The sequence below is a fragment of the Barbus barbus genome, assembly GCF_936440315.1.
Source record: "Barbus barbus genome assembly, chromosome: 39".
In the NCBI taxonomy this organism is placed as follows: Eukaryota; Metazoa; Chordata; class Actinopteri; order Cypriniformes; family Cyprinidae; genus Barbus; species Barbus barbus.
This window is the reverse complement of record NC_136717.1, coordinates 7,719,242-7,742,376: the sequence shown is the minus strand read 5'-3', so window position 1 is coordinate 7,742,376 and position 23,135 is coordinate 7,719,242. Positions and strand designations below refer to the sequence as shown.

The following is a 23,135-nucleotide window of genomic DNA, read 5'->3' as shown; positions in this document are numbered from 1 at the left end:
GCATTTGAATTGTTTCAGCGTAATTATTCTAGTGTTATTGTAAAACAATTAAAAAAATAATAATAAAAAAACATTTCCATCCTCAATTCAAAATCTCAATTACATGTACAATTACATTGTTGTATGAACCTCTACGAACACAAACATATTTATCATTTAATTTGCAAACAGTAAATACAAATAAATAGAAAGCTGGTTGATGACAATAGGCTATAGTATCTCATAAACAGCAAAAATGCCACATTTTTAAATTGACCTAACACATTTAAATATCAAAGGGCCTGTGTGTTTTGCCCCACCCCTGCTGGTGCCTGACTGCCCCTGAGAGAGACCCTGAGGTCAAGAAACCCCGTGTGTTTGCTTTAGTAAACCCTCGTTATTTGTTATCTGTGGTTTGAGCGTCTATGCATAAGTATGCAAAGTGTAGAATTAGTTGCGTCGTATTTTTTTTTTTTTTTTTTTTTACATGATTATGGCCTCTTATCGGCTATGGAATAGAAATTAATGTAGTTCTGTTTTATTAACCCCACCCACTATATCGAAAGCCTCTGTGACGCCATAGAGCCATGTTTCTTCCGTCTGACGCCGTGTGGCGCTACTACAGCGCACTGTTTACGGGCACAGGAGACAAAGCAACCAACTCAATTACAACACTGGATCAACCGTGCGCTTTATTTAACCATTTCACAGCCGAAACTCACTTAAGTAAACCTCAGGAAACAAGGGTAAGCTATACTTATGTCTTTACTCGAGTGTTTACATTGTCTTGGGAAGACGCATGCATGATTTTGATTTAGATCCAGTGTCCCGGCTAGATCGACGAGCTTCTCTGTTTTGTGCGACCAGGATCCGGTTCTGCCTCATCAGGTTATGTCCTGTGTGGCCTAACGTAACCACACAATCGAGTTGTCACTAAGTCAAATACGCTCTTTCTACGTGATTAAATGATTCCACATAGGCATTTTAAATCCCCAAGCAGTCGTATTTACAAATTAAATAATAAGAAAACACACACAAGTAACTCGAGTGGTATGTCCATATGGCAGGGAGAAGCGTGAAGTGTTTTCCTGTTGTTTTGTCTGCGAGCTAATGCACTAGCCGCTAGCATGTGTCGCTAGCTAGCGCCTACATCTCGTGAGGTCGCGAGAGCGTGTGTTGAGACAAGTACCTCAAGCAGCACCCCAACTTCCTGACTAGAAGCACCTCAGATAAATTGTAAATAATTTTATTCGAACTACATGGAGCATAGGGTCATAATTATCATAGTAGGTTGCTCAGTGTATATTTTTTATTTTTCTTTCTAATTTATGCTTTAATATGTCGTGACAACTGACAGAAAATGTAAGCGTTATAACGTTACTCTTTACACCAAATAAAACAAATTCCACTTTGAAATATTTTAGCATAGTTTGACACGTATAATGTATATTTTGTTTTTTCTATTAATTGCTGTAATAGGCCAGATTGTCCTTGATGACAACAACTGACGATTTGTTATCTTTATTGCTATGTTCCATTATGAACAGGTGAAAACAGGAAAGGGCTGTATGAGTTAGTTAAATATGGAGGTATTTCGGGAAAAAAGCACACCAAGGATTCAAATAGTAATAGTTTATATAGAGGAAAATATACCTATTGGGTCAATAACACTGTTGCAGTTCAAGAAATTAAGTATATGTGGATATCACAGTATAGCTTTCTCATAGCTCTGCGTAGTTACAGGTCCAGATAAAAGCTGTCACTCAGAATATTTATACATACACAGCACTTTTGCAGGCATAGCGCATTCGGAAGGCTTCAAAGTGCACAAAATCATTACTGACCTGTAGGCATCCATAGCAGCCTTATGCAGGTTATATAATTATTTCAATGTTGGACAGGTTTCCCATTCATTTTAAAGTATCATTATCGTGTTCACATGAATGAATGGGTTGTATTATCATATAATGTCCATGTATGATTGCTCATAGCTACTGATCCCAAATATATATGCACCAATATGTATAAGATATTTATCTATAAAGATAATTATCTTTTATGTTATGCTGATAACTCACTAAACTAATTAACTGACTGTTAGGCCTATATGGTTATTTTCATTGGAGATACTTACAAAGCTGAAAAGAGAGAACAGAACCAGTGTTATTCCTAACATAATAATAATATAATTTTCCAATATCTAACCAGTGACATATCAGCAATTTGTTGCTAACAAAAAAAGTTTTTCTGGTTTACATTTTGGATAGTCCTCCATGGTAGCCTGAACACCTTTTTGATGACTGTTTGACAGTGATTGGTATAAATGTGTGACAGCAAGGCTTAGCAGAGAGTGAGTTCCACACAACCAGTCAGCGAGTTTCACAAACCTTAAATACACAAAACTACTCAAGACAGATATCTCTGAATGTAAAGATAACTTGCAGTTCAGGTCAGTCAGTGATTTCATTCATTTAAATCGTCAGACTGATTCAAACAGATAAAATACAGTAATAATTGTATTACTAATAATTAACAATAATGCGTTTAAAATAATGTCTTATAAAACACTACTTATAAAAAGTGGCTCTGAGTTATGTTTAATACACATTTTGTCAATGTGTATATTATATTTTTAATCACACATCCAGTTGCAATGAACTTTGAGTCCTTTAAACTGTTAATTGTTTTTTTAATTATCTTAATGTTCTTCTATCTCCCATCTAATTTTTCAGGTTCTACAAATGAACACAAACGATTTACACTATCCTAAATGGAGCTCAACACATCTGTTGCATGTGGGCTCAGATATAACATGTTGAAGTAAACATCTGGATGGAAGAAAGAACCACACCCATGACACCTGAACACTTAAAAAGCTGCTTTGAATAGAGAAGGTTTTCTTTCCCTGCAGAAATTCTTTCTGCGATAATGGACGGAGAGGACGGCCTCTTACAGAAGACTGAGGATATAAGCCACAAGCATAATGGCTCCAAAGATAACAAGAGAATAGAGGCCAAAGGAACCTGTTTAAAAATAGAAGGGAAAGATGGTTATGTGTTTAAATCCTACAGAATTACTCCTCAAGAGGTATTTGAAGCAGAACCCCACACTTGTCCCTCTGAGACACTGGCAAAAGATTCCTCTTTGGTGTCTTTGTCATTTGAGGGCACAGAGGAAGATGGAACTTCTGAGGTCGATGGGCTTTCAACAGAGGATTCAACAGCAGAAAGTTGTGAAAAGCATGACTCTCAAACATCCCCAGCTATTTCAAATAAGAGCCAGAACATTGAAATAAATAATTCAGAAATTGAAACGAGTGTATGTATCAAAGCAGAACCAAATGAAACGGGTGAAATTGCTCAGGATGATGAAAAGTTATCATTTGATGGGACCTTTGGCCCCTTTGCCACCAGAGGTTATGATGATGATTATGGTAGCTTGCTCAGTGGGTACTCGAGCACTCTGTATGATGTTGCAATGGATGCTGTCACACAAAGCCTTCTATCATCCATAAGAAGTCCCCTTAACCCTAGAAAAAAATCTCCTGCTTGGAACCATTTTTGCATATCACCACGTGATAGTACCAAAGCAATCTGTATGTACTGTATGAAAGAGTTCAGCCGGGGTAAAAATGAGAGAGATCTCAGTACTAGTTGTTTAATGAGGCATGTGCGCAGGGCTCACCCCAATGTTCTTCTACAAGACAGTGACTCATTAAATAATTTGTCCAATAATTCATCTTTAATACCTCTCAGTATATCACCAAATAATGGAGACTTGTCTGTAAGCATCAAACCCCCTACAGACAACCATACACCACTGTCCTCCATTTTATCTGAGGCCACAGACATAGTGTCCAAAGACTCTTTACAGAAGGTCAAACCAAAAGCAGAAAAGAGTGTCAAGAGTGACTCTAGTGTGGTTCCATCCCCACATTCCTTAAACAACCATAATGATGATGCCACAGACTTGGGAAGTGAATGCCCTGGATCAGCCCCTAAAAGCTCAAGTTCCCGGCGGCGCTCGGCAGTGTGGAAACACTTTTATTTATCCCCTGCTGACAGCTCGAAAGCAGTGTGTATTCACTGCATGAATGAATTCAGTCGTGGCAAAAATGGGAAAGATTTGGGGACGAGCTGCCTTATTCGCCACATGTGGCGGGCCCATCGAGACATAGTCATCGAAGAAAATGGACAGGGCTCAAGCATTCCTCCACCTTACACCACTCCACCAACATTGCTCTCACGCACACAAGACTCCACAGAGGTCAAAAAGGAATTCCTCTGTACCTCACATCGCTCTGATGCCATATCAGACGAAGTGCCCAATGATGAAAGTGAGCACATGACTCTTGAGGATGAGGCAAATGATGCTACATATCAGTGTGGACAAGAGTCCTCAATTGACGCATCTTTTAGACTGAAAGGGGAAAATATACCTCTGTCATCCTCGCCAGAGGAACATAGTGAGGGGCACAGTATATCCCAAGATCAGAGCTCAGTTTTTCAACAAAACAAAAAAATAATGAAACGGGTGAAATCAGAAGTATGGCATCATTTCATTGTCTCTCCTGTAGACCAACTGAAAGCTTTGTGTCGGTATTGTCCCTGTGTTATAAGCCGTGGTAAACGAGGGGACTTTGGCACAAGCTGTTTAATGAGACATTTGATGCGACGGCATCCTGATGTTCTCAAAACCCAAAAAAGCACAAATGACACAGTTTCCTCACCTCAGTCTCCCCAGTGTACTCCTGCTGCAGAGGGCGACATGACAACAAATGCAACGGACAGCCCTGCTGCTGAGAACAAGCAACACACCCTGCCTGTTTTCAGCAAAAAGACTTCAAAGCTATGGAATCACTTTTCTATTTGCTCTGCCGACCCAACAAAGGTGGTCTGTTTGCACTGTAGCCGCACAATTAGCAGAGGAAAAAAGACAACCAATTTAGGCACTAGTTGCTTATTTAGGCACATGCAGAGATTTCATGGGCATGTGCTTGAAAATAATAGTAATATCTCAGGCGATGTGTCATCTGCTGAAATTCAAGTTAAGCAAGAGCTCATGGACATTTCTACTTATGAGGAGAATGCAGAGAGGTTCAGTGAATGCCACCCAGCTGCCAAAAAAATCACCAAACTCATTGCTGAAATGCTTGCACTGGATCTTCAGCCATCAACTGTAGTGGAAAATGTTGGCCTGAACCGACTACTGGAATACCTCCAGCCACGGTATTCTCTACCTTCCTCATCCTACTTTACCAGCACTGCAATCCCAGAAATGTATGGAAGCGTGAAAGAAGTAGTTCTGACCCACCTCAAGGAGGCCGAAGGTGGAATCATTCATTTCACGACAAGTGTTTGGGTGAGCAGCCAAACTCAAGAGTACTTGATTCTTACAGCCCACTGGGTAACATTTGAGTCTCAAGTTCTGCCTCAGGGGCAAGATTTCCACTGCTCAGCCCTCCTTGGTGTTTCTGCAATTGACTGTGACTACAATGTGCTGAACATACAGAAGCAGCTTGAATATCTTTGGGACATCTGGATTGGTTCCTCAGGCCTTAAAATTGGACTTACTGTAACAGATAATCAAACTATTGGAAGCATACTAGAGAGCAGTGATCACACCACCATGCAGTGTTTTGTTCATAGCATAGACCTCATTGTTAATGAAGCCATAAAAAGCCAGAGGATGGTTCAGAACTTGCTTAGTATTGCTCGGAAAATCTGTGAGAGAGTGCATCGTTCTGCTAAAGCAAAGGAGAAGTTAGCAGAGCTGCAAAAAACTTATCAGTTACCTGAAAACCAGCTGGTTCAGGATGTTCCCTCTAAGTGGAAAACATCATATTTTATGCTTGAGCGATTAGTAGAGCAAAAGAAAGCCATTGATGAGATGTCAATCGAGTGTAATTTCAGGGAACTGATAAGCTGTGACCAGTGGGAAGTCATGCAGTCAGTCTGCAATGCTCTTAAACCTTTCGAGGTAGCCTGCAGGGAGATGAGCAATCGCACAGCAACACTAGGTCAGGTCATTCCACTCATTCACATACTCAACCGAAAAATAGATATGCTTTTTGATGAAACCATGGGTATTGATAATATGCTCAAGTCTTTAAAGGAAGCAATGGTGACTAAAATGTCCCCTACACTTCATGACCCCAGGTACATATGGGCAACCATGTTGGACCCGAGGTATAAGACCTCCCTTTTTACTGAGGAAGAAGCAGAGCAGTGTAAACATGACCTCATACAAGAGCTTGAGGTGTCTGCATCTAACACTGTGGAGACTAAACCACCACTGTCAAACGGATGCAGTGAAATACCAGCTTCATCAAACAGCTTGGCCTCAAACAAAGAAAACCTCTGGGCTCTTATGGATGACATTAGACAGAAAATCAAGCAGGAGGAGAGACCAAAATCATTGGAGCTTGCAGTGCTGGAGTATTTGGAGGAAGACATTCTTGACCAGAGTTGTGATCCTCTGGATTATTGGAACCTAAAGAAGTTACTGTGGCCTGAACTTGCCAAAGTAGCTGTACGCTATGTGGGTTGTCCACCCAGCATTGTACCAGCAGACACACTTTTTAGCACATCAAGTGTCAACTGTGCCCTGAATCAGTCCCGGCCATTGCTAGAAAATCTTGAAGGACTTCTTTTTTTAAAGGTCAACCTTCCTTTGATATATTTTCAGTACTGATGATCACGTATTTATATTTGCAAGGCTGTTTCTTAGATTCTGATGAACCTCAACCTAGGACCACTCAAGTAACTTTTCTGAGAAGGCCTAACTAAACAATTTTACTGAGGTTCATTTTCTTCAATACGCAGAGCATTTTGATGATATTTAATTGAATAAAAGATTGCTTGAGTACTACTGTTAAGTACACTTTATAACTGGAGTCTTATTCCTGGTGAAAAGTGTTTTCAGGGAGGGAGGGTTAGCTAGTTATAGGGGTAGTTATTATTTGTTGCTGTACTTTTGATTCCTTTTATAACATTTATTTTATCTTCTCTCTCCTTGTGCCTTATACAAACTACTTCAGGTCAACATGCTGTAAATATTAACTGATGTGCAAAGCAAGTCATAGTCTTCTGATTTAAATGATTTTATAAAATTGAAACTACATGCTGAATACTGTTTTTATATAAATACATGGCCCAAAATAAATGCTGTGACAGAGATGTTTTAAATGTATTTTATTTAATTCTGTGATTTTTGTGGTTCATGGTACTGTTAGAATTAGGGTTATTTTTATTTTTGCTGATGATGATTGTTTTGTTTGTATCTGTTAATGTACATAATGCTGTACTTTCAGGTTAAAATCTTTTTTTGAAAATTTGTCAAGCACAAATCTGTTTTTTTTTTCTTTCCTAAAGGGTTAAATTATGGGATGTTAAAGAAATGTACTGTACATTTTATAATTTTCGAAAATAGAATTTGACAGGAATAATTGAGACTGGAACAATTAGTTTTTTTTTCTTTTTATGTGCTAATTTGTAAATAAAACTTTACACTTTGAAACCATGTTGCTTTTAAATTTAATGTTTCGGGTCTTCGTTTTGTGAATGTCTTTAATTTTTGTCACCTTATGCATTATATATGTCCTGGATTATTTTGATAAATCTAATTCTAATCCAAACTGAGAAAATGTGGGGAAAGAGGTTTAGGTTTTAATAAGGCTAGTTGTATACAGAGGACATAGCTATACAAGGACTATTTGCCGTAGGACTAGTGGTATTTGATGCTTTTCTGAACTTAAGTATACTGATTGCAATTCTGAAAGGGAAAGGGAAGTGGTGTGTGGCCAAGTATGGTGACCCATACTCGGAATTTGTGCTCTGCATTTAACCCATCCAAGTGTACACACAGTAGTGAACATACACCCGGAGCAGTCAATAGTGGGCAGCCAATGCTGCGGCGCCCGGGGAGCAGTTGGGGGTTTGGTGCCTTGCTCAAGGGTCTCACCTCAGTCATGGTATTGAGGGTGGAGAGCGTGTTGGTTATTCACTCTGGCAGGGATTGTAGGTGGACCTGAGACTCGAACCCACGACCTTCGGGTTACAAGTCCAACTCTCTATCCATTAGGCCCTAGGATGTAATGGATAGGCCATCTGTCCATGGTGTTCCTCTGCCTTCAGCCAAAGATGTTTAGATGACCCTTGCATAACAAGCTGTTTGGAAAAATGGTTGGACTGAGTTTTTTTTATATACAATCAAAGGGATAGTATAATCTCAACCTTATGTCATTCCACAATTGTGACTTTCATTTTTCAGTGGAACAACATAATTTTTGTCCATTCAATGGAAGTCAACACTCAACAAAAGAGTTTGGTTACCAGCTTAAAAATATTATTCTGCAAAAGAAAGTCATACAGGTCTGGAACGATATAAATGATGACTTGAAAGTCTGAAACCACGGATCCTGGGAGGCATAGTAATAGCATGTTTATATTGTTTACAAAAGGAAGCAGTGAGGAAATGACCGTGCTATTCAAACACCTTAACTCAGGACGTCTCCCCTCTCAGTAAAACAGACCATCAAAAGAATTCAGAGAACCACTTCTGTAAACATTTGTTTGTCTCCGTCTTTGCATATGGAATATTTTATTCAATTATTATTGTAACAATTTCAGTTCAGGCTTTCACTATTTAGGTTCATTATTTCAGTGTTTTTGTAGCAGCACAAGCTTGTTGTTTAGCTTGATTTTGATAGGTGGAAATTGCAACATCTCGTACACAAGGTTTTGGTATCCTGAGAAGAAGACCAAAGGTTTGTGAGAGTCTTTGAGCAGCGATATCTTAGTTGCATTTGCTTCCATTAAAAGGTGTGAATATGTTTTCATAACTGCATCTTCAGGGGTCAAATTCTCCTCCTTGTCATATCTAGTAAATTAAAGAAAAACATTTAGACAAATCACCAATATCGCACATGTATAGCATTGTCTTTGATAATTGATTGGTCACAGACCTCCAGTTACTATTTAGCTCCAGAAAACGTGAGACTCCCGTCTGTGCAGCAAGTACGTCAATGTGTAATGACACATCTGTGTGAGAAGTATGCAACTTAATCAGATGGATTTCATTTTTCAATTATAATTCAATACTAAACAAGTGATCAAAATCAATATACCTGCTGTTACTGGAATTATTCTATGTAGCTCCTGCATTGCTTTGCCTCCTGGGTAGTTGTGATGGGAAACATAAAGAGAAATACTTGTGTATATTCCATTTAGCATCAAATGTCCTACCATAGCTATGGAGCCAATTTTATACATCCATGACTTGTGGTAATTCTTCAAACTGTAACAAAACAGAAGAGAAAAGTAAAACAAACCAACAATATCTGTTAACATGAAATAGTGTAGGGATGAAAAATTGACAAAGACATTGTTTTCCTGTTAAAACCACCTGTCACATACCAAAACAGAGGGTACAGTATGTAGATTTTAACACATTTAGTACAGCTTTAATTTGCTGATTGGTCTGTTTAAATTTATTCGATTAGGTTTTAGCCACATGGTCAAGGAAGGAAACAATAAGACTGCAACTGAAGCTTTGGTCTCTTTTCGGTATTCTCTGCTCTTGGATATATCCTCTTCCAATAACACAGTTCTGCCTTCCCGAGCAACCATTTTAAGGCCATGGACCAGACTTGAGTCCTCTCTCTTCTCTTTTAAAATTACTTTCTGTATTTTTTTTTCTCCATAAATCTTTTAAACATTTAAGTGCTATGTTCTGCAATACAATAAATCACATTTTAGCTGTTCTATCCTACATATTTTGCATTTCTTTGAAAAATTTCATTGTATTATTATGGTGGAAATATATGAGAAATGCATTGTTTTATAGCATTAATGTTTATCAGGTCATTTGGCAATTCTACACATAACACAACAACATAATTTAATGAAGCAACCATGAAAGTACAACTTGTATTCATCCTCATTATTCCAAAACTGCATGACTTTCTTCTGCAGAACACAAAACAAGATTTAATATATATTTTTTTAATGATTTAAGATATATATTTTTTTTAGATAGCTACCTATTCGAATGAGGCCAACTCAGAGCCATATACAGATATATTCATGTGTCTTGTGTTAACACCCTCCATGGAACAGAGGGGTAGGGTGAGCAGTAGCTCATTATCATTTAAAGAGACATGCACTGAAATGCGTCGCTGTGAAGAGAACTGGTCTTGATCAAGTAAAAAGGGTGTTGTTTTACAAAATGATCGAGTAATTTTAACCAAAGTATGTTACAGACATTTCATGAAGACCCTAAAGTATCATACCAGCTTGTGGAAAATTGCCATTCTATGTCCTCTTCAAACTAAATTTTGTAGTCAACTAGTCTAAAAATATATAAAGCCCTTAAGGAAAAACATCATATATGAACAACTATATATGAACAAGTGTTGCATTTTGCGAGACATTGTATTATTCTGACAGACCAAACTGATACTAAAGTGTATGACAATAATCTAAATAAGGATTGCAGGACCAATAAGAGCAAAATGAATCACCTTATCTATAATATAAAGTAAAAGTTTACCAGCATAACTAGGAGTTGTGAAACTGCCCATCATTTACTGAAATTCAGAAACACCGACCAATACTTTATGTCCATACAAAACAAGGTTCATGTATTTCAGATTCTTTTACTTTAAAAATGTTAAAAACCATGCAATGTTTAAAAATATATATAATAACGTATGCAGGAATTCTCCAAACAAGTTTAAACAAGTTTAATGATGTTTAATTCTAGTTAATGTTCTATCTAAAAACTATTACAACATTAAGACAGAATAATAGTTAAGAATAATTAAGTAAATAATACATTAAAACAGCATGTAGCCTTAAAATATGTTTCTTATAAGTTAAAAGGTCAAGTTAAATGTTAAATGTAATAAAATGAAGAACAAAGAAACTCATTATACAGAACAAGTAGCAAGTCAAGTCTATCAGTCTGCATTTACACTCCAAGATCTATTTTCACATCAGATTTGTCTGTCCCATTTGTTGCTATGGTATAACTAACAGTGAAAACACAATGCAATTAGACATTTGTTAAGTGGTGTACACTCTTTCATTAATAATGAGAGTTTTGGTGAAAATGCAGAAATCATATTACTGATAGACTTGCGTTGGTCCTGTGATTATAAAGAGAATGAACTTTGATTGCTTTCTATATATAAAATAATCACAATATAAGATTACAGGGGTCATGAACTACATTATTTTTTAGTTTTTTGTTGTTGTTTTTTTTTTTAAATAATATTTCCAGAGATGTACTCAGGGTGGTTTACTGCTTTTATGCATTAGTGAATCCAGCCAGCGACAAAAGTTTCAAATACACACAGTTCCTGTAAGCTGCATGAAAATCATCTGTTAACTACACTGACCAAAATTATAAACGCAACACTTTTGTTTTTGCCCCCATCTTTCATGAGCTGAACTCAAAGATCTAAGACTTTTTCTATGTACACAAAAGGCCTATTTCTCTCAAACAGGTGTGGCATATCAAGATGCTGATTAGACAGCATGATTATTGCACAGGTGTGCCTTAGGCTGGCCACAATAAAAGGCCACTCTAAAATGTGCAGTTTTATCACAGCACAATGCCACAGATGTTGCAAGTTTTGAGGGAGCGTGCAATTGCATGCTGACTGCAGGAATGTCCACCAGAGCTGTTGCCCGTGAACTGAATGTTCATTTCTCTACCATAAGCCGTCTCCAAAGGAGTTTCAGAGAATTTGGGAGTACATCCAACCGGCCTCACAACTGCAGACCACGTGTAACCACACCAGCCACCTGGACAGCTGCTGCAACAATCGGTTTGCATAACCAAAGAATTTCTGCACAAACTGTCAGACACAGTCTCAGGGAAGCTAATCTGCATGCTCGTCGTCCTCATCGAGGTCTCGACCTGACTGCAGTTCGTCGTTGTAACCGACTTGAGTGGGCAAATGCTCACATTCGATGGCGTCTGGCACTTTGGAGAGGTGTTCTCTTCACGGATGAATCCTGGTTTTCACTGTACAGGGCAGATGGCAGACAGTGTGTATGGCGTCGCGTGGGTGAGCAGTTTGCTGATGTCAACGTTGTGGATCGAATGGCCCATGGTGGCGGTGGGGTTATGGTATGGGCAGGCATATGTTATGGACAATGAACACAGGTGCATTTAATTGATGGCATTTTGAATGCAGAGATACTGTGACGAGATCCTGAGGCCCATTGTTGTGTCATCCAACGACCATCACCTCATGTTGCAGCATGATAATGCACGGCCCCATGTTGCAAGGATCTGTACACAATTCCTGGAAGCTGAAAACATCCCAGTTCTTCCATGGCCAGCATACTCACCGGACATGTCACCCATTGAGCATGTTTGGGATGCTCTGGATCGGCCTATACGACAGTGTGTTCCAGTTCCTGCTAATATCCAACAACTTCGCACAGCCATTGAAGAGGAGTGGACCAACATTCCACAGGCCACAATCAACAACCTGATCAACTCTAAGCGAAGGAGATGTGTTGCACTGCGTGAGGCAAATGGTGGTCACACCAGATACTGACTGGTTTTCGGACCCCCACCCCCAATACAGTAAAACTGCACATTTTAGAGTTTTTTTTTTTTTATTGTGGCCAGCCTGAGGCACACCTGTGCAATAATCATGCTGTCTAATCAGCATCTTGATATGCCACACCTGTGAGGTGGATGGACTATCTCGGCAAAGGAGAAGTGCTCACTAACACAGATTTAGACAGATTTGTGAACAATATTTGAGAGAAATAGGCCTTTTGTGTACATAGGAAAAGTCTTAGATCTTTGAGTTCAGCTCATGAAAAATGGGGGCAAAAACAAAAGTGTTGCGTTTATAATTTTTTTAAAACAATGCAGTTCATGACCCCTGTAATTTATTATTTTTATTTTTTTTGTTAATCAAAAAATAAACTAAATGTCCAGTGTTCTTACATTTTCAGCTGACAGGACATCTTGTGTCAAGTATGTTTGATAATGTGTTGCTGTTTCTCCCTCATCTACTTAAAAATCATATGCATTTTGTCCTTATTCATATTGTGTATGGCTTGCTACTAAGGGACATAATACTGTTGTAGATGTACCTTTCCTTTTGCTCTCATGTCACTTAGGCCAAGTAGGCTATAAAATGCTAACAACTAGTTACTTAAGTTTAACTTTAGCAAACTCTCATTCAGTCTGGACCTATTCAGTTACACCCATATTTTATTTTACAATCAAAATTCTCAAATGGATAAAATAAAATCTTATCATACATTTTTTCTCATTCACTATTTTGTTTCACTATGAAATACACCACATTTTGGAAGTAGTGTTAAAATGGGTTTCATGCAAGAAAATTCAGTATAACTATCAAATAATTACTATCAAAATATGTTCAACTTACATAAAGGAACAGCCGCAGGCAGCAATCATGTTGAGCACAGGGAAGGTGTAGATGATGAAACGGAGCTCCTTGTGGGGCAGAAAGGAGTACAGCAGTATGAAGCCTACAGTTACGATGAGCGGTTTTCTTGTTCGTCTATCCAACAGGCCGAGTGGAATAAATAGTATTGTGCTGCCAAGAGCTCGAGGGAGAGCAGAGTAGAAGTACCACAGAAAAGGGGAAGTCTGAGGAACGAAAGAAGTCAAGGAAAAATACACTTTTTTTGACAGGAGACAGAATCATGCAAGAATGCATTTTTTATGATAATATTAATGCATTACCATTGGTTTTAAAGGTTTACTTGGCCCAAAGATAAAGATAAAAAAATAAAACTGTCATCATTTTCTCAATCTCATGCTGTTTAAAATCTGTAGTTCTCTTTCTTCTTTGAGCCACAAAAGTTTACTGGTCACTTTTACTCATGTGATCATTGTTTTAAGCATAAAAAAAGAATGCAGAAGCAGAATACAAGTTTTTCAAGAAACTTAATTTCCTGTAGAGCTGCTTTGCAACGATTTGTATCGTAAAAAGCGCTATGCAAATAAGCTTGAACTATTACCTTGAGAGCCACTGAGCCCGAAACACTGAGTAATAGTTTACAATGCACAAGACAAGAAAATGGCATTTGTGTTTATATGCACTGTTAACAGTTTTATTAACTAGCATGTGCATGCAATAAGCAGCTTTCTTTCCATTACTTATGTTATCCCACACAAATGCACTCTCCTCACAAACCTGTTAGTCCTATGGACTAGTAGTACTTTTGACTACTTTTACAATATTTGTGTGTCATTTTTAAATCTTGAAATCTCCTGTGCTCATCCATTGTAATTGGAAAAGAGCAACCAGTTCCTCCTTTTGTGCTCCACAGACATCATAAGGACTTGGATTGTCATGAGAGACATTGACAGAATATTTTATTTTGATTAAACTATTCCTTTAAACTATAAGATATCCTATAAGATATCCACTTGATTGGCTCTATGACTCTCTCTCCTGTCCACCTGTAGCTGGTGTGTGGGGAGCGCACTGGCGCCGTTGTACTGTGGCTGCCGTCACATCATCCAAGTGGATGCTGCACACTGGTGGTGGTAGAGGAGAGACCTCCCCCACATGATTGTAAAGCGCTTTGGGTGTACAGCTATACACAATAAAGCGCTATATAAATGCATCATTCATTCATTCATAAGCATTTTAAAAGAGAATAAGCATTTTTTCAAAAGGATATTCCCCAGTTGGAGCTTTTATTCAAGACAGTGTTGTACCATAGTACCTGACCCTCAGGCCAGAGCAGCTTATTCCAGAAAATGGTGTCAACCATGACTGTGAGACCTACAAAAGACAGCAAACAAACTTCAGTCTGTGAAGGTCTTTGTCTGTGCATGATGAGAAGCAAAACATGAAAAGTCTAAATTTAGCTTTAGACAATTATGGAATATGCTAACAAAATACTAAGATAAAATACAGAAAGCAAGCACTTGTGCATCACTGACCCAAAGATAAAACACCTGCAGGTATGGCATGGTGAAGCAACTGTAGAAAATGAAGTTTCCTGCTCAGGAGTGACATCAACAACATCAGGCCAAAGAAGAGACACAATTCAGAGCGAAACACAATAATGGCCAAAGCAGAGAACCAAATGAAGGCACCGTGTCTCTGGCCCAACCAAGATGTGAATGCCAGCAAAACTATTCAATAAAACACAATTTGGAAAAACTGTTTAATGCTAAAATTTAAGTTAGACAAAATAACGTATTACTAGTATTACAAGATGCCATTACACACTGACATTTTTATGAATATATATTTCATAAAGTAAGTCACGTTGTTTTAGCTTTGTTTTCTAAGCCAAAATAACAAAACGGCTAATACAAACTGTAAATATTGCTCCAAAATACTGCTCAAACTCTACCTAAGAAATGTCAGTGTATACTTTGTACTTTATATAGTCTGTACCTAAAGGCAAAGCAAACACATTTGGGAGGGTTCTGGTACTGTAAAACATCAGATGGAACTGTGTGATGCAGATAACGCAAAACAGACTGGCCACCATTGACCCAAACTGCCTCCGGACCTCTCTTTGCATCTGCCATAGTGACAGAATCACACATAGTCCAAGAACTCCTCTCACTGTGGAACAAAGAAGAACATAAAGCAGATGAAACAGAAACAAATAAAATGAGTTTAATGTAGGCCTAAAGCTACAGGTTGTGATCGCAGACATACCAAGGATCTGAGTGTAAAACTTTGGTGTTTGAAAGAGGGCGAGCATACAAGTCATTGGTGCACTGAGTGCTGATATGAACAAGGGTCCAAGAAATGTACGTGGAACCACACCAGGAAACTCATGATGGTCATACTGAAGAAACAGTAATAACAAGGAGTTAGTTATTTAAATGCTATACAACACTAAATCACCATAACACTACAACAGAGTGCTGTAGCAGTTTTTAATTCAACATGGCTCTCCTTTCCGGGTTTTGACGTCATAGCTGCAGCACTCTTAGCTAATTTAATCAAAGATCACAAGTTTAGGCTTAACGCACTAAAACACAGGATTAACAAAGAGAGCACGATATAATTGAAATAGTTAAATGCGAAGTGAAGTTTAAACACGATTTAAATAAAAAAAAATAATAATAAGCGTTTTTGAGATATGAGCGCTTACCTTTTCAAAATCAAATCTGTAATACAGAACATCATGAATTGCTTGCAAGTTAAAACTTTCCTCAACTTTGGTGTAAGGACAGATAAACAAATGTATAAATACGATACAGATGATAAAAACTAAGAGAGGACGCTCATTTACAGCTTCCTTTCGAGCCATCATAGCGCGCTGTACTAGTGGTACTGCCACAGCGCGTGCGCAAAAGTCCAAGCTAAAGAAATGAATGAGTAGAATGGAAATTGACAGAAGCGAAAACCATAACATGGGCGGTGCTTGGCGCCACGAAAGTTCCCTGTGGCTTTTCGAAATGCCATAATAGGTGTGTTCGACTTGAAGTGACGCTGCGCAGAATGATCAGTGTATGACATCAAAGTGCCGCGAGAGCTATTCAAAAGCATAAGGATCCGTCTGCTCTCTAATGGCTCTCGCGGTACTGTGATGTCATACACTGATCATTCTGCGCAGCGTCACTTCAAGTCGAACACACCTAAGAACATACTAGTCTTACTATTTCTGCAGTATCCAGTATGTATGCTGCACATAGTATGCAAATGTTCTGTATGCATGGAATACCTGGATGACCTGCTACATTTGCCAGAATCTGCTAAATATAACTCAAGTACACTGAAATCAGTACAGAAGCTGTGGTCCGAATGAATGGCATACTATCATACAACTCCTACTATACTGCTGTATGCTGTGTGTATACTGTGAATAGTATGTGAATTTTCTGTATGCATGGAATGCCCGGATTACCTGCTACATTTGCTGAAATTTGATGTATGCATCTGAAGACACTGCGTGGGATACTGTTTCCCAGAACGCAACGCGCTCCATGTGTTTCATCTTCAAACGCGCGTGGAGGCGGGGAATTGTAATTATAAATGTAAGACTTGTATATGTATACATATATATATATATATATATATACAATATACAATATACATATACATGTAAACTACAAACTATCACTGTGCATCTAAAAACAATATCATTAGTAGGACATCAATTGTACTTTAATCTCTGCGAATTATGCAAACAGAATTCAATTCCCCTGTCAAACAGCTCTAAAATATTTAGATCTAAGGACAGTCTATTTACTCTAAGGACAAATTTGTTGGCAGAAGCTATTTACATAAACTCCGCCCACCAATGCCCGGCTGCGATAAACAGCACTGCAAAAGACACGCGTATTTCTGTAGTGTTAGTGTATGTATGGAATGATATTAGTGGTGCAGTGAGTAAAACATGTGAGTTTATGACGATCCTACATATTGTCAAACTCGTGCTTCTCCTTTTCCCTTCACATACCAGATCAGAAAGGCGTTTATTTTCTTTCTTTTTTTTTATTATTTATTTACTTTCCTCAAATAATATTAAACTTCCATCAGATGCATATCACACATTATACATCCGAGTACACTCATATATGGGCACCCATATATCTATACTCACATTCACATGCTTTTATATATCTAAGCGTGCCCATATATGAACCTTTTACATATGTTGTGTACATATTGAGGAGAACATATTGGGGGGGGGGTTAATTTATTAAAAAATTAATAAAATAAATAAATAAATAAAAAGGGGGGGGGGGGTAAGAAAAATAACTATGTACACATAGGGAGTGATCTTTCGTTTTACATCAGAATTTTGATTAAAAAAAATAAAGTCAGGTCTATGAGATGTTGCATATTCAATCAATTTTTCCCAGTTCAATGCAAATTGTTCCATTTTATGATTTACAAATGCGTTATTTGCTCCATTTTATAAATGTCCATTGTGATTTCCATCCATGCATTTAGGGTAGGGCTCTCCTGTGACAACCATTTGTTCGTAAAACTCTTTTTAACAGCCATCAACAAAATATTAATTAGATGTTTATCTCTTTTCAGCCATTCTTGGGGTATGTATCCCAAAAATAAATGTTTACTGTTAAAGGGTATCACACATTTAAAGATATCTTGTAAGGCAGAATGTATTTCTCTCCAGTAACCCTTAATAATAGAGCAGTCCCAGAAAATATGAAAATGGTTTGCGTTTTGGTTTCCACATTTTCTCCAACACACCGAAACATTGTTACCATAATTTGATTTCTGAGCAGGCGTAATAAAATATCTTATCAAGCTTTTCCAACCAAATTCCTTCCATTTTTGTGCCTTAGAACATTTCCATTGTTACCTCCACATTATAATCCATTCCTCCTCCGTTATAGTTTCCCTCCTTCCTTCTCCCATTTTGTTTTGATATATGAAGTTGAGTGTGTTTTAAGGTTTAACAAACATTTGTATATACATGAAACAATTCTACTATGAAACTCTGATTTATATTCTTTTCTAAATAATTCTATGAAAACTGTCTTTGTCTCATCTATATTCTTCATCTTTATATTAACAAAGTGTCGCATCTGCAAGTATCTATAGAAGTCTTGTGTTTCCAATGAATGTATCTCTTTCAGTACCTCAAATCTGGCTAGTATATTATCTTCTATTAAATTACATAAAACTATTATCCCTTTATCCATCCAATTTTTAAATCAAGTATCTAATCTGTTTGGTGTAAACTCTTAGTCGTATGCACACCATTTAAGAGGCACAATTGCTTCTTTTTAGTTTATATTCTGTTATAATAGATTTCCATACAGTTAAAGTGCAATTTACCCATGGGTTATCAATAGTCTTAAGATATTCTTGTATATTACTATCGGCCAAGGTTGCCTGTATGGGGATCACAGATATTTTCTGCTCCATGTTTTTCCATTGAGCCTCATAAAATGGATTACACCGGCATATTATGACTCCCATCTGTGCTGCAAAATAATAATCTCTAAGGGAAGGTAGTCCCCACCCCCCCCCCCCCTTTTCTTTAGATAGCTGTAATGTTTTAAAGCGAATTCTAGGTTTTTTACCCTGCCATATATATCTTGATAACATCTTGTCCCATTCATAAAACTGATTTTGATTAATCATTATGGGTAGAGTCTGAAATAAGTATAGTAGTCTAGGCAGAATATTCATTTTGATAGATTCAATACGTGAACTAAGACTAAAGAAAGGAATTAAATTCCATCTTCCTATATCTTCGTTAATTCTTTTATTGATAGGTAAATAGTTACATTCAAATAATTTTGTAAGATCTTTTGGCAGGTTAATGCCAAGGTATTTGAAAGACTCTGTTTTCCATGCAAAGGGGTATCTGGTTTTAATTTCTCTTGGTATTTTGTAATTATATGAAAGTAACTGAGTTTTACCTATATTAACCTTATATCCTGACATCTGGCCAAAGGTCTCAAGTGACTGCATCAATTTCGGTAAGGAGTATGTTGGTTGCCCCAGGTATATGAGAATATCATCTGCATAGCAAGCCAATTTGTGTATTGTTCCTTTAAAATTAACTCCCCTAGTATCTTCATTCTGTCTGATATATTGAGCTAATGGTTCCAAATATAATGCAAAAAGTAATGGTGACCATGCACAACCCTGTCTAGAACCCCTTTCTAGGGTAAAGCGATTTGATATCCATTGATTTTGATCCTTGCTGTGGGATTATTATATAGGGACTGTATAGTTTTTATAATTGTATTGTTTAAACCAAATCTGTGTAAAACTCTATAGAGAAATAACCAGTTAACCGAATCGAATGCTTTTTCTGCATCTATGCTTATCACAATTGCTTCAATGTTTTTTTTTTTTTTGTATGTGATTCATAATGTGTAGTGTCCTTCGTATATTATCTTGTGTTCAACATTGTTTTATAAAACCTGTCTGATCATTATGTATCAGTTTAGGCATTAATTCTTCCATTCATTTTGCCATAATAGAAGTAAATCAGAAAGGCATTTATTTTCAAAAAAAATTTTGTAAATATTTAAAAAGTGGAAATAAAGCGCCTAATTAATAATACAGTTTTATGTATGCTTAGCTGTAGGTAGGTTTTTGTCCCAATAAAGTGGTATTCATCTAATAAAATTATATATATATATATATATATATATATATATATATATATGACAATTTACACTCAATATGTTATTGCATACAGTTTTATAATGTACTACAGTACTGAAGTAAAAATACTTTAACTACCTAACTACTATTTACATGACTGTTGCTAAAGAAAATGTTATTTTAGTGTAAATATAATTTATCATTATTTGTATTAATCGCTTTTTCAACTTAGTGTAACTGCCAAAAATATAATTGTTCAGTTAAAGACATCTCAGTGTTGATTCAGTTCTGTCCAATATGTAAAGTTTATCAATTATGAAATGAGGTAAATTTGGCAATATAGCATTGTTTACTAAAATGAAGCCTTTTTAACAAGCCTTTATAAAAAGAATGGTTAGCACATTTGTTTGTAAAGTAACAACCTTGACAGCTGTGCTGAATTAATATTCAGTGTTTGTCATGTGACAACTAAGCATACTACTCTGAAACATTTGTTGGTTATTGTATACTGTTTCACACACTATTCTTTAAAAAGAATAGTAGGCAGTATGCACTGTGTACTCGGTAGTAAGCAGTAAGCACAAGTCAAGTATGCCATTTTGCACACAGCGGCTGTGTTCGAAATGCCATACTATCATACTACTCTTACTATTTCTGCAGCATCCAGTATGTATGCTGCTCATAGTATGCACATTTGCTGTATGCATGAAATACCCGGATGACCTACTATATTTGCCAGAATCTGCTAAATATAACTCAAGTATACTGAAATCAGTACAGAAGCTGTGTTCTGAATGGCATACTATCATACAACTCCTACTATACTGCAGTATGCTGTGTGAATACTGTGAATAGTATGTGACTTTTCTGTATGCATGGAATGCCCGGATTACCTGGTACATTTGCTGAAATTTGATGTATGCATCTGAAGACGCTGCGTGGGGTACTGTTTCCCAGAATGCAACGCACTCCATATGACCTTTCATCTTCAAACGCGTGAGTGAACTGGAGGCGGGGAATAATAATTATAAATGTTACACTTGTATATGCACGTTTATACATATACATGTAATCTACAAACTATCGCTGTGCATTTAAAAACAATATCATTTGTAGGACATAAATTGTACTTTAATCTCTACAGCACTTTTCCGATCAAGTCAAATGACGTCACCTTTATCTCTATAGCGCTTTATACATTGTTTCAAAGATATTACATAATAATATTAATATTGCAGTAATATAATATATAAATAAATTATATATATAACTAGAATTAATATTTCAATTAAGCAAACAGAATTAAATTCAGATGCAAACAGCTCTAAAAAGAATTGGAGTGTATTTACTCTAAAGACCAATTTGTTGTCAGAGGCTATTTACATTAACTCCGCCCACCAATGCCTGCCTGTGATAAACAGCTCTGCAGAAGACACGTGTATTTCTGTAGAATCAGTGGCGGAGAGAGTAAAAGATACGAGCTGCTGTTGATGCGAGTGATCCGAGTTCGATTTCGGCTTTTGTCAAACTCATGCAACTCCTTTTCCCATCACATACCAGATCAGAAAGGCATTTATTTTCAATAAAAAATAAAAAAGTAAATATTTGAAAAGTGGAGATTAAACACCTCATTAATAATACAGTGTGCTTAGCTGTTAGTAGGTTTTTGTCCCAATAAAGTGGCGTTCATCAAATAAAATGTATGATAATTTACACTAAAATGTTGTTGTCTAATATGTTATTGCATACTGTTTTATAATGTACTACAGTATAAATATCTGCCACCTAACTACTATTTACACACCTGTTGATAAAGAAAATGCTGCTATTTTATTGTAAACATAATTTATCATTATTTGCACTTAGTGTAATTAGATTATATCACTTTTTCCACTTAGTGTAACTGCCAAAAATATTGTTCAGTAAAAGACAGCTCATTCAGTTCAGTCCATAGCCTATGTAAAGTTATTCAATTATGAAATGAGTTCAATATTGTTTACTAGTATGAAGCCTTAATAACAAGCCTTTGAAAAAAAGAATAGCTAGCACATTTGTTTGTAAGGTAACAACCTTCACAGCTGTGCTGAATTAATGTTTGTGTTTGTCATGTGACAATTAAGCATACTACTCTGAAATATTTGTTGCTTATTGTATACTGTTTCACACACTATTCTTTAAAAAATAGTAGGCAGTATACACTGTGTACTGGGCAGTAAGCAGTATGCAGTAAGCAAGTATGCCATTTCGAACACAGCCAGCCTGTGATTTCTTCTTCTTCTTCTTCTTCTTCTTCTTCTTCTTCTTCTTTTAACGGCGGTTGGCATCCATCTTATTGGTGCATTACCGCCCCCTTCTGTTCCAGAGTGTGGATCAGTAAGTAAATTCACAATCTATGAATTAGGGATAGGAGAGGGAATGGGGGATTAAACTAAAAATATATATATATTAAACCAATTCTTAATTATTAATTAATTATTAGTGAACTATAGTCATTATTCAGTTGAAATCAGTTCAGTGTTGAAAAGTGTCAGCTTTGCTCATGTCATTAAAGTTAAAATTGATTTGATGATTCCCTAGCAGTTAAAAAGTGAAAACCTGTCAAAAATCAGAATCAAACTGGGACACTAACTAACTAAATAAATAAATAGTGCACAGTATTAATTTATTGTTTTCTGGTATGGCAGCATCAGTTGTGCTCATCATACTTCCAGATCAACACAACATTTCTCATCTGACCTTCACTATATTTGTATTCATGACTATTATTTCTGTTTGTATCATATAAATTAAAGAAAATAATTAAAATAATTTACAGCGTAAAAAGCACGCAGTTCTTAACGTTTATTAGTAATCACTCAGGTTTGAATTTTCTGGTGCTTATGGAAAGACAGATCATCTGCAACTTAATGGCATATAGCCTATTAATAATTCAGCCTATTTTGGACACATACGAATAGTTCGGACAGCATGCGAATTGTGACGTAGCTTACAAATATCCTTTTTTGATTGTCCCGCGCGTGGCGGCATTTCATTGGCTCACACGTGGATGGCCAGGCGAACTCTCCAATTACAT

The 23,135-nt window shown here is 36.8% G+C and overlaps 2 protein-coding genes across 2 annotated transcripts; one reads left to right on the top strand and one right to left on the bottom strand.

Moving 5' to 3' along the window:
* The first annotated feature begins 560 nt into the window (after window positions 1–560).
* zbed4 (zinc finger, BED-type containing 4) lies at window positions 561–7,510 on the top strand. The gene is made up of 2 exons (XM_079399160.1): window positions 561–725; window positions 2,712–7,510. The coding sequence occupies exon 2, from the start codon at window positions 2,908–2,910 to the stop codon at window positions 6,670–6,672; it is 3,765 nt and encodes a 1,254-aa protein (XP_079255286.1). The 5' UTR covers window positions 561–725; window positions 2,712–2,907; the 3' UTR covers window positions 6,673–7,510.
* Window positions 7,511–8,493: 983 nt separating this feature from the next.
* LOC306858572 (dol-P-Man:Man(7)GlcNAc(2)-PP-Dol alpha-1,6-mannosyltransferase-like) lies at window positions 8,494–16,281 on the bottom strand. Its single transcript, XM_079399159.1, has 9 exons — window positions 16,113–16,281; window positions 15,671–15,803; window positions 15,401–15,574; window positions 14,938–15,132; window positions 14,673–14,776; window positions 13,406–13,629; window positions 9,107–9,276; window positions 8,945–9,020; window positions 8,494–8,859 (listed from the first exon to the last, which is right to left on the bottom strand). The coding sequence occupies exons 1-9, from the start codon at window positions 16,272–16,274 to the stop codon at window positions 8,640–8,642; spliced, it is 1,458 nt and encodes a 485-aa protein (XP_079255285.1). The 5' UTR covers window positions 16,275–16,281; the 3' UTR covers window positions 8,494–8,639.
* Between the last annotated feature and the right edge of the window lie 6,854 nt (window positions 16,282–23,135).